Here is a 15975-nt window from a genome sequence, read left to right on the forward strand (position 1 = left end):
TCGTACTTTTTCATGACTGAGAGACCTGAATGATTCATCAGGAAGCTAGCTAGCTGTTTCCTGAATAGACAGAAACAGACAATGGAAGTGGCCACTGAAGCTGTTTGTATGATACGAGCTCACTTGAAGGTAGTTCCGCCTACCTTCATCATTCCTCCATTTTTATCAATTAAAGTTGTGTTTTGAAGACACACACACACACAAAAATTGACCAGTGTCTTATTTACACTGGTCAGCTTCACAGACGTCAGGGGACTATCATCAACGACATACTTAAACTGTCAGGAGAGGTTCCAGTTCCAGCATCGGTTTTCATCCATTTCGAGAAACTGTCCAAGACGAAAGAGTTTTCGTTTGACACTGACTGATCAATGTTGTCCTAATCTGATCATAATCATGCAAATTACCCCCAGTTTATGTGTGTGAATGTTAGGTGAAGCACTAAGGTATAGAGAAAAGTTGTGTATGAATGGGTTGCTGTAAAAAAAAAAAAACACTTTCTGTACAAAGAAATTAACTCAACTTCTGATGATGATGCTCCATGATAATCATGTGAGCTGGTTCTGCAATAACACCTCACTGGTGAACAGTGTTGGGAAGGTTACTTTTGAAATGTATTCCGTTACAGAATACAGAATACATGCCCCAAAATGTATTCTGTAACGTATTCCGTTACGTTACTCAATGAGAGTAACGTATTCTGAATACTTTGGATTACTTAATATATTATCGTGCTTTTTACAACAACGTGAATGTACTATTGCTGTGTGATTTATTACTATTACTGAAGGTCCGCGACTCCGAACTGTAGTAAAGGGACCTCTGACTAATACGGCGGGGTCCCTGTCGGCTCATAGCCGAAAAATAGCTTTACTTTGTTGTGTGGGTCAATTTTTCTTGCGAGAGACAGAGAGAGGCGTTGAAAGGCTGCTCCAACGGAACTTATTGTTTTCGGAGGAAAACACGAACACGGTGTACAGTCGAGTCTTAATAGCTTACTTACAACTGGGCTCGTCAGGCACTCTTCTTGGCTGAAGTGGTTATTATTATATTTACATGCTTCCAGCTCCCGTTTTTCCTCGACGGCAACTCGTACCTTTCCACTCGCCTTTTTCTCCCTCCTCGCGCTCACAGACACATAACGTGTATGGCAGTGCATTCTCCCTGCAACACGGACTACGCTGCCCATGATGCTACATTCTTTAGAGCTATGCTTGTAGCATTCTGCCTGTTAGCTTAGCACAACAACGAAAAGGCGCTCTCTCACCCAGGAAACACACAGTCGCAGAGAGAGAGAGAGCGTCGCCCTGTAACCATGGCAACCGTAACGCTGCCGCCTGGAACAACAGAACGTAGCTGTCAAACAAAACCCAAACAGTCCTGACCCGCGACAAAATGAAACAGGAAAGTACCGCAGTGTAATCCATTTATTTCAACAAAGTAACTGTATTCTGAATACCACCTTTTTAAACGGTAACTGTAACGGAATACAGTTACTCATATTTTGTATTCTAAATACGTAACGGCGGTACATGTATTCCGTTACTCCCCAACACTGCTGGTGAAAAACCTGTATCTCTCTGGTGATTAGGCACTAACACCACAAGTTCTAAATCAGTATAGCTAGATTTTGGAAAATTTGGTTGACTTGCTGAGATGATAACCCCTGTTGTCTGACTGTATACCATAATTTTTTTTGGATTAGAGAAGTAAAATATCAAAAGAATATTCCAGGTATGTTAAAGCTGCCTGTCAATTAATGGTGCATCTGACTTTACACTGTATTAGGTGCAGTTGTAATTCTGTTCTGTCTTGACGTTGGATCTTATTTGGCCGTGGTCTTTTTAAAAATATATGTTTTGTTTTCCATGGGTTTCTTTAAAATTTTGTTGTGGTGAAATTATTCGCAGATACTTTTTACATTGTCGATTCGTTCCAATTATGGTCTCTTTGAAATAACTCGTGTGTAACCTTTTTGTTCATTTGCTTCATTAATGTTGGATGACGAGTCTGTGCTGGAGGGTGAAACTACTTGTTGCAGCTAACCCAGTTTTCATCCACGCACCCACTTTCAAGAGAACCTTTTGTTGTGAGTATTATAAATGACGAGAGAAAAAAGTTGTAAAAGAGAGATCCAGAGAGTAGTTTTTGTAAATGGACTGAGCTTTTTGGGAACCAGCCCCAGTATCTCATGACCTAATTGCATCTGCAAAAATAGTTACGCTGTGTGTTATGCTCTCCATTACTAACATGTGTTTCTACAGTCTAGCCCAACTGTCAGAATCTAAATCTCAGGTACTGTTATTCGACATTTCTGGGTTACATGGAATGCATAACCATTTTATCACAAGCTTACAAAACTACACAGAGCTCTACTTTAGTACCATAATCACCACTGCAGAGTGCTAGGACACATGTGCAAATGATTTTTATCTCGATTCCCTATTTGGTCAATAACTATATATGAATTTGAGTATGTACTGATAAATTGCTCTTGGCCAATAGTAGAGCTAATGACAAAACGTAAAAGGATTTAAGGTACTTGGTGCCAATGAATCTACTTACTATGTACTCACATTTCTTTTTCACAAAATCTACTATGATCTCCTGCTTTGTTACATTTGTGGACCAACAATAAAACAAACAGATACACATTCTCCTGTCTTTATTAAACATGGATTCATTTTATATGTAAATTTCATCCTTTACCGCTATTCATTTGATTATCACCAAACAGATGAGCAAACCAGTGACTCTTGTTTGTGGAATTTGTTGAGAGGAGTTGACTTTAAAAAATTATATTGAAGCTATGCGTCAGTGTATGAGCAATGCACCGCAAGAGCAAGCAAAACAATATATTACCATATTAATATTTTTCAGAGGCTGGATGGTGTGAAACATGAACCATTTCATTGATAACAACTTTCACAGGATCCTAATGCTACAGATGCTTTTCTTTAGATGTGTCTAAAAAAACGGAGGGAATTCAGGAGTGTTGCTTCTTTACTTAGAAATGAGCACACTCGAAAGATCACACCGAGAGAACAACATGCAATCCTGAGAGGTGATAAGCAACAGCAAAACACCTGCAGAAATAACTGTAACCTGCTAAAATGTTTGTTTATGTCTCAGGTTTCCAAAGGCCCACGTGCATAGTCCTAGAGATTTCTGAGACACTGTTTGTGTGCAATTTATAAAACACTTTACTAATTTTGCAGATCTTTCAAAGCACTTTACACTACAATTCACATTGTAACTGTTTGTCTCACATTTACACTAACGCCAACATTTTAACCCCAGCTTAAAGCATGGTGGAGGAATCAGCATGGTCAGGGCCTGTACAGTATATTCAAAAACAGTGAAGTTAAGATTGCATCAATAAATTCTACAATGAATGTCAGTGTAGCAGTCCATGCCCTAAAGTTAGGAAAGACTACTTTGGATGTTAAAAGCATTAGAGTCCTGACTTTACCCATTAAACACATCACAATAATAATTTTGTGGCATGACCTTTCAGTCAAGCATCAATGATTATTAGTTTTGTAGAGACGAGTCATCCAAATTTTCTCCTCAATATTGTGCGATTCTCATAAGCAGCTGCTAAGTAGGGCCATATCTCCACGCTACCAGATTCCCTTGACCCTTTTTACAACAGCGACCTCCTCTTTAAGCCTTGTGCTGTGTCTGTTGGGACGTACTGTTCAGCAACACTGTTTCCTGAGCTTTTATTAACAGTTTTAGATTTTTCTCTTATCTTTTTCGCACTCTCAATGTACTGGTGTGCACGGCTGCAGTAGCCCAAACATGAGCACATGTGCTGCTACCAGCTGCTCATCCTACACTGTGTGCGTCAAACCAAGCCTGACGTGGCTCTGCTTCTGTTCCAGCCAGATGATTGGTTCAGTGCAGCACTATTCTTGTTCTTTTGTGTTGTCTGTGTAAACCTTGGATGGAATGAGTTCTATCGACTTTATATTTATCGTAACTCATTTCTCTGTTGATGATCTTTTGTATTTTATCGCCCAGCCCTACTACCAAGTAGCTGTTTGAGGTTGCAAGAAAACTACGAGTCTTACTAAAATCAAGAGATTACATTAATACATTGAGTGATTACTCACTTAGTTCAATAAAGATGGGTTCGCCAGCTATTCAGCCTTTCATTAACTAACGGATTACATTACCTGATTATTTCATTTGACTTAAATCACCTCACTTTTGATCCTTGCATATTTGTTCCCATGTGAAGAACAGTAATAAGAAAAAGAATGCTGCACATCTAATGTCATATAATGACAATTATGCTCTTGAAAAGCCTGAACTTGGCCCTGCAGATAATTATTTCTCACGTGTTTGCACAAAAAGACTTTGGCACATTTGTAGAAGGTTGCTGAGCCCTCTGGTGAAATCCTGCTCTAAGGCTGTGATACAAATGGACCGAAGGTCTTTGTCAAGTCCGAAGTGCAGGGTGATTTTTCTCCATCTAATGACTCAGATAAACACTTGTGAACAAGTTCAGATCTCTGGCAGCTCACCTTTGGGTAAACGTGTCACTGTTGTATCGGTTACTTCACACTGTGATTTGCCTTGTGGAGACATGTATAAGTAAACCCTTCTCTTTATTTCTGTGAAATCTTTATTCACACTCCTCTATACCTCCAGTAGTTTGCAGATTAAAGTAATTAAAATTTCACTTTACTATTTATTAGATGCATTTTTATTTATTTTTGTAGTTGTCTTTGAATACTCTTCTTCTTTTCTCCTTTTAGCTCTTTGTAGAGTGCTGCTCTTAGCCTGCTGTCTTGGTGCTGGTGAGTAAAGGGGAAGTTAGTCACCTTCTCAGCAGATAATTGCTTCCATTCAGTTATTGTTAGAGCAGCTTTGTGATCATATAGGAAGAGAGAAACTCATACTTATAGGTATATTGTTTGGCACTAATGAGGGTCTTTCTGGAGGTAGAGCGTGTTAGAAGAGATGATGAGCACTGTATTCATTTTACCGGTGCACACTTTGTGTGTTTCTGTTGAGATGGCCATTACCACCATAACCAAGCTACAAGTAAGCATTTACTAACAACACAGATTTGAGTTGATATGTGTTACAGTAACAATTAAGGATATTTGTCGGGATGTCTTTCTGTGACTAAAGTGCAAATAAAATCGATGACATAGCAGAAGTGCAGGCTATGATCCTCGTATGTAATTCAAGTGTTACAAATGTTGTGTGTGCTCATGTTTGTGTATTTGTTTGTATGGCGATGGAGTGTCTCTTTAAGTAGGACAGTAGAAATTGATGGCCAACTCAGAAAGCTGACCTACATAGAGGCACAAACAAACTAGTTCCCTCAGCATGCATGCTGAGCCCAGTTGCTCTGCAGAAAATGCAGAGGAAGCAGGCATATTGTCACTGTAAACATTTATTAAAGGCATACCCTAGATCCATCCATCCATTCGCTAGTCACTTATTCTGTTTTTTTTTTAGGTATAAATTATGCTGTCACATCCCTAGGGTGGTGTGTCTACTGTGGTATAGGATTATTTTGTTAATTTGATGAAAAGCTAGCATTTATTTCTTCATTTATTTATTTTTTCGTTCCATGACCTGTTTATCAATGTTATGAGTCCTATTTTCTATCTGCAGTTTTCAGGAGTCAAGATTAATGGAGAAATGTAATTGATCAGACCAGAATATAAAAACAATCCAAACAAGTGGTGGCGCAAAGTCATCTGAGCACCATAAAATGATAAAGGCCAAGCGTGAAGAAAACCACAATCATATTGAATAATAATAATAATAATGGATTGGATTTATATAGCGCTTTTCAATGCCACTATTCATTCACTCTCGCATTCATACACTGGTGGAGGCAAGCTACGGTTGTAGCCACAGCTGCCCTGGGGCAGACTGACAGAAGCGAGGCTGCCATTTCGTGCCATCGGCCCCTCTGGCCAACACCAGTAGGCGGTAGGGTAAAGTGTCTTGCCCAAGGACACAACGACCAGGACAGAGAGCCCAGGGATCGAACCGGCGACCTTCCGGTTACAGATACGCTTCCCAACCCCCTGAGCCACGGTCGCCCGCTCTAATTACACCAATTTATAGTCGCATTGCTTTTATCTAATTGTTTTCTGGCCTCTTGCTTTATTTCATTCTGCTGTTGAAAGCTCCTTCATGACATTTCTCAGCAATCAGTAGATGTCCTTTTAAATGTCGAACAAACTAAGAAGTTCCAGCGTTTTAAAACCTGAGAACTTTTGCTAACAACGTAAAACACCACGTGTGATAATTGTGGCTCAATTTTAAGCTAGTTCTCCCTACCACCTGATGCTCTCTCATACAGCCACCTACACGTACAGTACGGTAATCATCACCTTTACTTTTTTGCTCAGACGGAGGGCTGACACACTGCACACTGTGCAGACCGGGTCCAAAGAGAGATTTGCATTGGTGAAATCTCACAGGGGCTAGTGCATTTACACACCTACACAAAGCATTTCATTGTAATTGACATATTTTCTTTACTTTTTTTCTTATTTTTAATCAGCTGTCAAATGAAACTTCCCACCATATTAAACTTATGCAGTGCACATTAGAAACTGCACATTTTATGACATTTTTTACATAACAAGGCTATTTATTAAGTAACTAAGTCCATTATTACTCTGTAAAAACAATCAAATAAATAATACATAGAAAAAGTAATAATAAAATGCAAAGTTAGTACTTATTTACAATGTGTATTTCTGTCTGTTGCCCAAGAAAATATTTTCTTAAAATCCTTTTTTCATCACAATGACCAGTACAAATGTGCACACAGTACTATGCAACAAAGATTAAAGCCATGAAAAAATGTACTATGATGAATTCATGTTGCAATCTCACAGCTAAACCAAAAACTTCTTATCAGTCTCATCTTCTGAGTGTTGTCTGAAACAGTGCTCGTGGCTCACTCTATGGTGCACTTCTGGGATTAATTTTACATCGAGCGTCTTCAGTTCCCCACAGACTCATAGGCATCAAAGCAGTCATATTTATTTGTTTTGGATTTTTATCAGCTAGTGTCTTGACTTGTGACTAGGGAATCCGGGTATGCCTAAGGGACCTGTAATAACTCTTGGTGTTTGTCTTTCTGTTTGTCTTTGTGTTTTTGTCTATTAACCAATAAGAAAAACATATTTTATTTACTACAGATAGTTGTCAAATCTTGTTGCTAAAATTGAAGATGTGTTTACTATGGGTGTAAAAAGACAACACTTATAGGTGGAAATCTGCAGGGATATGATGTAAACATGGCCATCTAAGTACATAATGGATTAAATGTTGAGTCTACTTAGACTGTGAGATCCTTTTCAGCAGCAGTGCACTGATCAGTAAACATTCATAGATGTGTGCTTTTTTCCCTCTCTAATGTTTCAGGAGTTTTTAAAAGAAAAATATCTCTTCCTATTCACAATATTTTCTCAAATTTGTTCATTCTCTATTCTCTCTTCTCAGCTATATGTGCGCTGTGCTGTTATAGAGTTCATGGTGTTAACTGTATTAAACAGGGGATTAATGCCCGGGGCTCTGGATCTCTGGTAATAGCAGACGGAAATACTGATCAAAGGACTCTAACTGTGCCGTGGGTGTTCGGACTGCCTCTGTCTGCTTCTCTGCATTACAAGAAGATTGGGCTTGGAGGATACACCATATAAGCAGACAGTGCTGGAGCTTTCTGTAGGTTTACTCTGGGATGGACAGGTGAAGGTCCCATCAAGTATAATTAGGGCTACTAGTTCAGTGGTAAAGTATAGATAATATGAGACAAGATAAAACATACCTTTTCTGTCCTTTAAGCTTGGTGGAGCAATTTAGTTTTGGGTACAATTATGCGTGTTTGTGTGTGTCTACATGTGTATGCACATAGGTGCTTTTGTCTTCTCTATTTGTGCCTGTATGTTCCATTTGTGCTGCATCCCAGAAGCTATGAACAACACATCCTCCAGGCTTCTTACCCTTGTGGTGACAGGGTCAGCAGTCAGAGCTGCTTAGCAGCATGCTCCTCTCATTACATGCATCAGCAGCAATATTACAGCCCCTACTGTGAAAGCATTGGAAGTGCACGTTTATAAGCTTTAATTGTTTGCTAAGTGGTTAGACATATTGAAACGTGTAAAATGATCAGCCGTAGTTAAAAGTTCAGCTGTCAGCAAGGAAGAGCCCTACACACGTCTTTGTTAAGAACCTTTATGTCTTTTGGTTCATTTGTGCTTAATATTGACCTAGAAAGGTGTAATGAGGTATATACCTTATGATACATATGTGCTATGCATTTTTATGAGTCATCGGGGACATGGGCTATGGCTGCTATACATAGCAGCTGTAAATTAATGTTACCCTTATGTCTTCTCCTTGCATGTTTATGTGCTCACAAATCTTTTACACAATAGGGTAAAGTAAAATTGTAATAGTACCTTCACTACTACTGCAAATGCTACATTTAACATTTATTTATTTTCATTTATTTAAGTTTGGTATTTCCAATTTGTAAGATTTGTGTTTATAGGTGTATTAGTTTCAGCAGTTACAAAGAAGCATTTAAAAGTCAAAGAAGTTAAAGCCAAAAGTTCTCCATGATTTTACAAGTTTTCCCAGGCTTGGTGGGGCTGGTTGGGTTAGGGTGTGTGAAAAGCATCAGAGCAACAGAAGCAGAGAAACCTGCACTGAGTGTGAAATAAAGACTGAGTATGATGAAGTTGGTAAATGGTTGTGAAAGTAGGCGCCCCGCCGGTTCTGTGGAGCGGCGAAACGAGGCCAAGCCCAGTTCTGGCTAATAAGTGTGAGGAAGTGCAGCCAAGAGGCCTCAGCCAGTGGCCGCATAACACCTATTATCAGCCTTACTATAAGACATCCACTTGTTTCCATTTACAGGGTATTGTTTAAGCTGTGGGAAGGTTCTTCGGTGTGACACGTCTCGCTTGTGTCTGCTTGTGTCTGTCAGTGCTGACAGGCTTTAATAGTTTTGTAGGGGTCAGCCTCCTGCTACGTGTGGATAGTTGGAGGAAGAATGGCCAGGATATATGAGGACAATCTGGCTCTGCTGACACCCCACCGAAGGAGGATGGGAGAAAGGAATATTTCTGTTACTGCTATTTTGTGGCCTGTAATTGTCTGTAAGGTCTGTAAAATAGGATAGTAGAGCAAAGAGCTGCAATGCAATGGCAGGGGACAGAGGTTCAGAAAGTACACAGGGGACTGATAAAGGAGGTGTGTGCTGAGCCGACGAGCGAGAAAAATGTGGATGTTTGTTGTGAATTGTGATATTGTGAATGCTACGGTGTGTTCCAGCGGTAGTTTTCACTACAGCCAAATGTCTTTTCCCCCCCTTTTTTCCGTTTAAACAGATCCAGTCATGGGTGGAAGGACCCTGCTGGTAGTATCTGTGGTGGTGGGCTTGGCCCTGACCCCAGTGGATATAATAGTGCAGTGGAAAATGTCCTGTCAGTTGATGGAGGAGCTGCCTGTAGCAGCAGGAAGGAGTGTGGCGACAGGGGCCATGTGTGTTAACCTCTTTCCTTGTCACTTTTTCTGTCTTTCTGCCCACCCCCTCTCTACTTTCATCTCCACCTTTTTCCCTTTTTCTTTCCATCTTTGTTCCCCTAGACTCCACTCCCTCTACCTACAGACCTCCATGACAAATTACTCCTGGCGGTTGATTTGTTGGTTGTCAAAAGTGCTCCTTGTGCCCGCCATGAAGGTGGGGTGAGCAGGAGTAGAAGGTGCTTCTCCCCCACCCCCCCTCCCTGCGTTCCTGCCCGTCGTCATCACCTGTCCCCTGCCTCCCCCACCCTCTCACATACGCTCCCGCTACAACTCAGTTTAGAGACATCTCAGTGGATATTCACATTGTGTCTCTTAAGATCTCATTAGATCTGATGTTGTCCGTATTTAATCAGCTCGCACGTTGGGTTTCCAACCCTCTTTTGACAAGACTGTTTTGATATGTTCTTGCTTGTATCAAAAGAGAAGCTTTAGGAGAATCTTTTGTTATTTACGTAGTAGGAGGAAGTGAAGGAGGAGCAGAAGAGAAAAACGTGAGTGAGAGATAAAGACTTTATGACAGAACTATAGATGTCACTGTTTGTGGTAGGCTGTCTGCTGTAGTAAGTAGCAGAAACAATTCTGCACAAAGAAATCATTATTTTACAGGATGATCTGATGAAGTAATAAGCAATAAGCAGCTTAGGATGCTAATGTACTATAATATACTTCATTTTCAGTCATGTTCCTGCAAAGATGTGAATATTAAGACACTTAAGCTACTAAATATTTGCAAATCAGCCTGCTTAGGAATGGGTGATATGGATAAAGTACAAGGTAAAATATTATGATCTACCTGAAACTAACCAAATGGGAATTGCTTTTTCCTTTGGTTTAAATACCTGACAAATAAAGGTGTTTAATCATATTGATTCAAAAATCCTGCAAATCCAATACTGCCAGAAAGTGGTGCTGCTCATCGATTTGCAGCATAGCCAGCAAAGGCCCAATACAGCAAGATATATTAAAAGGATAAACTACCTCAGTATAATAAATACAGCAATTCTTTGATGGTTGACAAATCTCTCGTTTGTATACCCCGTGGTGTCGTATGTGTTGTTAGGCGAATATGTGCAGATGTGCGGGAAACTAGGCTCCGAATAGCTTCCCCTCGAGTCCTTGACCTTGAGATTTGTCCTGTGAAGTGGATGATGACTGAGCTGATGCCTGAAGGCATGGATTTGTCTTCATGTTCGTGCGTGTAACAACTGTTGTTTCACATTTGTGTTTAGCTTTCGTCTCACATTAGGTAGACGGTTAACATATACAATAGTAGACGGATGGCGCAGTCTGCGGAGTGTGTCGGCTGGACGGCGTGTTGTTTATAGCAACGGCTGTTTAGGCTCAGTCCGTGGCGATTTTATTTCATCAGGTTTTTGCTGTTTTAAAAAAAAACTCATCTCCCTGTCAGTCCCTCACACTGTTTTATTCACTAACTGTTTGGCTTTCGAGAAAGTAATAGAATATATTTTCCTTTCAACCCCAGCTATACAGATGCTAGATTGCTTTGTGTATCACCATCAAAACACAGAAGAGCGCATTGCAATCCACTTGTGTTCAAAAGTCTAAAACCATGTTGTCTCTCTGTCTCTTTTTTTCTTTTTTTTAAAGAGGGGTTAAGCTTTTATCCTATAAATATGGCATGAAAATCCCACTGTCAACGACACATTCATTCTAAGGCCCGTATTAACATAAAAATGAGGGCTTGTTATACAGTGAGATTTCAATAAAAAGAACACAAAATGCATTTAATGAAATTCAGATGCTGGGCCCTAGCTCACTGAATATCATTAAATGAGCTTTGTGCTGTTTTTCCATCTTCTTTTTGTAGAAGAGGTCCTTGAGTGCCCTTAATAATGTGGCAGATTTCATCATATTCCTGATTTAAAGAGGACAATGTCTGTCTTGTTCACTTGTTCTTTTCCATGCCCAAACCAATCTCCACAGATGTGCTTGCATAGTTTCTGGATCTGGCTCATGATAATATTCCATCTTTTTTTTTTTTTATTTTACTTACTGAAGTTTTGTGAAGGTTCTCCACTAACCTGGTCTCTTCTTGTGCCCCCTCCCTCTTCTGTTTCTCTCTACATAGGATTTGGTTTCATAACATTTGACAGTGAAGACATCGTAGAGAAAGTCTGTGAAATTCATTTTCATGAAATCAATAACAAAATGGTAAGTCTGCGCATTATATTTTTTCCAATTCCAGGTGGACGTCGAAGGATTAATATTTGATTTCTTCTTTCCTTAGTATTAATAGCACAGCTGGTGTGGGTGCGTATGTGTGTGTCCATGTTCATATGCACAGGCTAGCACACACACACACACACGCACACACACATATAGACACTCTGTGGGTCTCTGGGTCTCAGGGATGTGAAAGCAGTGGTGTGTACTGCCCACAAACCGTGAAATTGTGTGGCTGAGTTCTGCCTGTCAGGCTGAGGGACGGGAGAGTGGAGCCTGTCCCTCTCTTTCTGAATCCCCTACCATGCGCACACACACACACACACACACACACACACACACACACACACGCATACACAGGTAGAGATGTCCAGGGATCCAACGGGGAGGCTACTGGCAGAGGCCGAGTTCATTAGTCAGGGATTAACACCTTCCACAGAGTGCCAGTGATGCTTGTTTTATTTACACCAGTAATATGGTCATCCCAGAACTCCTCAGAGTTCAGCAGCAGTTTTCTAAGTCATCGTGTAACTTATGATAATTGGCAGGAAGCGTTTTCAGTGTAGAAAGTGTGACATTAGGTCCTCCTTCACCCAGTTCCACCTTGCAGGCGTCTTAAGAAATCCTGCGCCATTTAAGCACGTTTGCGGACGGCAATTGATTGGAGGAATAGTCGTCTTACTACCGTTCAGCAGTGCTCCTTCTCTTCACTCTCTTTCACAGTTCTTCCCTGGAAATGACTGACTGACCGGGTATGTGACTGACAGGACCAGTGTAGTAGAACCGTGTTCACCAGGGACCACTCTAGGTCACACATGACCCCCCGTATATGTCCCCGCGTGTCTCGGCACTGCATCACAGTCAGCGCTCAGGACCGAAACACAAAAAGCCAGAGTGTGACAGAAATAACTGTGTGTGCATGGAAGGTAGCGTGTCACAATCAAATGCTTCAGAGCCTTTGATTTGTAGACGCAGCACCGTGTGAACACACAAAAATCATGCAACGGTATGAAGTGTAACACCTGACAGTTGTAGATTTTCTAAACCCTTCTCTTAAAATAAAAAATTAAGTTACAAAAATAGTGGATGCAACTTTTTGTTTGTTAGTAAATCTGAGCTCTGGAGAATATCCTGGCTGGCATAGTTTGAGCCCCTCTCCACCTTTTTACCTTAATTAAAAATTCTCATGATGTAAGTCAAACTCACAGCCTGTTTGTTAGAACTTGTAATTGGATAATAAATGAATCTTGAATTGTGTTTCCAATTACGAGGCTGAATTTCCTTAACTGAAAAAATTTGTTAATCTTGCATTTTAAAAAAATACACTATTATGTGTCAGTATGTTATTAAATTAGTTGCACACAAATTAAGGTTTTTAAATTACGTTTAAAAGAGCACGATGGGACTGTTCAGATTTTAAAAACACAAAACAATCCAATCTTTTATAACTGTCATTACTTAGCAAATAGTTATATGAAGTTCAAAGCAGGTAAATTATTTGCTTGTAAGCTTGCATAAATTAAGAAATTACAAGGACTTTTAAAGAACGACCGCTGCACAGGTCTTATACTTAAAAACAAGGCGTTACCCAATTGTCTTGTATGTGGGAACATGCTGTGCATAGCAGTCGAAAGCAAATACCTGTCAGCGAATATTATTAGAAACATAAAATCTCCTGATACACCTCAGTCTAACAGGCTTTATGTGAGAAAATGAGCACATGGTATATACTTGGTCAGCGATGAGGTGTATGTGCAGTCGGTCCACTGTAGCTAGCCCAGCTGCTCAAAACATCTGCTCAAGTGGATTCAAACTCACAAATAGTGTTACTGTCGTGCCAACTTTCATAGCCCAGGGATTCTCTGGCATTTACATTCCATCGGCAAAAACGCTTTCTGTCCAGAGAAATGGAATCTCACATACAGGAGAATAGTTTTATTAGGATTATTCAAAGCTATACTGTTAATAAGTGCGATGTCAAAAAATAGTAACAATGTTGTCATGAAAAGCATGTGTCCTCTTTCATGCACATTCCAAATCTTTGCCTAAAGGGATGATATAGGAAAAATAAGAATAAGAATCTTCTAATTATACATATAAATAGAAAAGATTGTTATTACTACAGAGAGGAGTTTTTTGAGGAAGCGGATTAGAGAGAGATGGATGAGAAATTATAGGCTGTTTTTGTGTTGCCATTAACATCAAAGCTTTCTCTGATGCAACAGTCACTGTAAGGAAATGACTCGCTGTTACGTCACAGTTAATAACAGTTACTAATGTTGTTATTTATTTAACCTTTGCTGCTGAAGTGCTGTGTAAAGTGTAAGATTTGCGACCACGGGGGATGCATGGGGAGTTTGAGTGGTCAAAAGTGCATGTGACACACTGTTGTGCATTGACATGTTGAACCTAATAGGGCGTGCACAGAAAATGTTTCAAGTGCCACATAACTGCAAAAGCTGTATCCCTAGCCTGGTCACTCCACCTGGGAGTCCTAGAAACCCTAACAGACAAGATGAGATGGGGTTTTTTTCTCACTTGGGGTGGAAAGGACACCGTAAGGTCTGGTTTTCTAAGGCTTTTGTCACCTTTGTCACAGCCCCTGTTGGCAGTACCTACTGCACATTAAGTTCCTTTGGATACAGGAAATAAATCTTCTACAAAGTGCTGACATCTAGGAAGGATGTCAAAAGAGAAAAGAATTTGGAGTGCGTTGAGCATTTTTCTAAGACACAAAATGTTTTTTACCTTAGTTTCTCATAGGAGGAAACTGGTTATCCGGTGTCTGAAGCACCAGCACATAAAATAAAAAATGCCTCCTGTCTTCATCCTTATGAAGTACTATACAGAAATAGACCTCATCCATCCTCCCCATGAGTGTTATCTAAGATGGTTCTTGAATAATTGATGCAGACAGAAATTCCACCCCACTTGGGAGGGATGTGGATGTACAGGGCAGCCCACCTTCTCCTTGCATGTCCTCTCAGGAGCTCTGGCGGTGTACCAGGGTCAGCGTCCACTCAGATGTGAGGGACCGGACCTTTAAGTGACTTGGTCGCTCACCCTGTGTTCATGTGCCACCGAGGCCTCGCTCTCTCAGGAGCGCTTCATCTGTTCACTGTGAGTTCTGCCTCATACATAATTAAAAATAGGGTGCTGCTTAGCAAAAGTCTCATAACCTGTGACACCAGCTGCACTGACTTCTCCATTAGCCTGCTTTAGCAAATGTAGGCTGTGATAAAAGTATCGATCATCCCCTCCAGGGCCACACGTGATTGTGGAAACATGATTTAGCTACCATGGCACCCACCCCTGTATTAAAACCAGTAAATATTTTCAGAGTAAAAAAAAAATCAATACGGGGGAGATTACGTGACAGTTTTCTGGTACTTTTTTTAACACTTTATCACACCTTCCCCATATATGAATGTCTATATCATATTGTGGCGAGACAGCACCTTATTAACAAGTAACGGCTGTGACTTGTGTTTTCTTAGACAGGAGTACCCCCCCAACAAATCACATACACCACCCTGCTGTTATGCATGCACAGATAATTCATAATAATACCTATCAAGTATTGGCTCTTATGAGTGAGCAGTGTGCCATTAAAATGGAGTCACATTGGTTTCAGTGAAGTGCTTTAATGTAATGTTCTTTAATGTGTTATTTTCAATATTCAGCGAATGAGTAGCAAATGATCACAACAGGAGGGAGAAATTTTCTGTTCGCTGTCAATTTCTCACTGTGTCTTCCTGACATGACCAGCCAATTACTGCGCCGAGGAGAATAAGCTCCGACTCTCCAAGTCGCTAAGGAGAAGACTAATATAAGTAGGCGTTTATACAATAGCTCCTAACGCAGAGATACAGATGTACTCTGCACAGTGTATTGACTCAAGCATAATGTTGAAAGAGAAGTAGTAAAATGTATAATGCAGCCCATATATTTCTGTGGCTACGACGTGTGTTTCACAACAGCACCATATGGTACTTTGCTGTCATTGAAAGCACGGAAAGCATTGTTTTTCTCCAAAATCATCTTGATCTTTGATTCACAGTTTTCTCTTTTTAATGTTCTGCAGGGATAAAATAATTCAAGTTAGTACTTAAAAGATTCGACTCATTTGTAAGCCTTTATACCAGATTTACAATAATGAATGTGTAGTTGCCGCCAGCTGGATAAACTTGCCTGCTCTGGTGCATGCTGTAT

At 40.2% G+C, this 15975-nt stretch overlaps 1 protein-coding gene across 8 annotated transcripts in view; it reads left to right on the forward strand.

Annotated features, from left to right (window-relative positions):
- The window catches only part of LOC147321283 (RNA-binding protein Musashi homolog 2), a 277095-nt gene that overhangs the window by 196804 nt on the left and 64316 nt on the right, over positions 1 to 15975 (forward strand). For all 8 annotated transcript variants that reach the window (XM_086309660.1, XM_086309659.1, XM_086309661.1 and 5 more), the window contains exon 8: positions 11669 to 11751. In XM_086309660.1, coding sequence (XP_086165786.1) covers positions 11669 to 11751 — 83 coding nt within the window. The remainder of the gene's footprint in view (positions 1 to 11668; positions 11752 to 15975) is intronic.

Source organism: Aulonocara sp. 'chitande type north' Nkhata Bay, linkage group LG10 (genome assembly GCF_057382095.1).
Source record: "Aulonocara sp. 'chitande type north' Nkhata Bay isolate Kocher_YH1m ecotype deep benthic linkage group LG10, A_spYH_male_GT1.1, whole genome shotgun sequence".
NCBI lineage: Eukaryota > Metazoa > Chordata > Actinopteri > Cichliformes > Cichlidae > Aulonocara > Aulonocara sp. 'chitande type north' Nkhata Bay.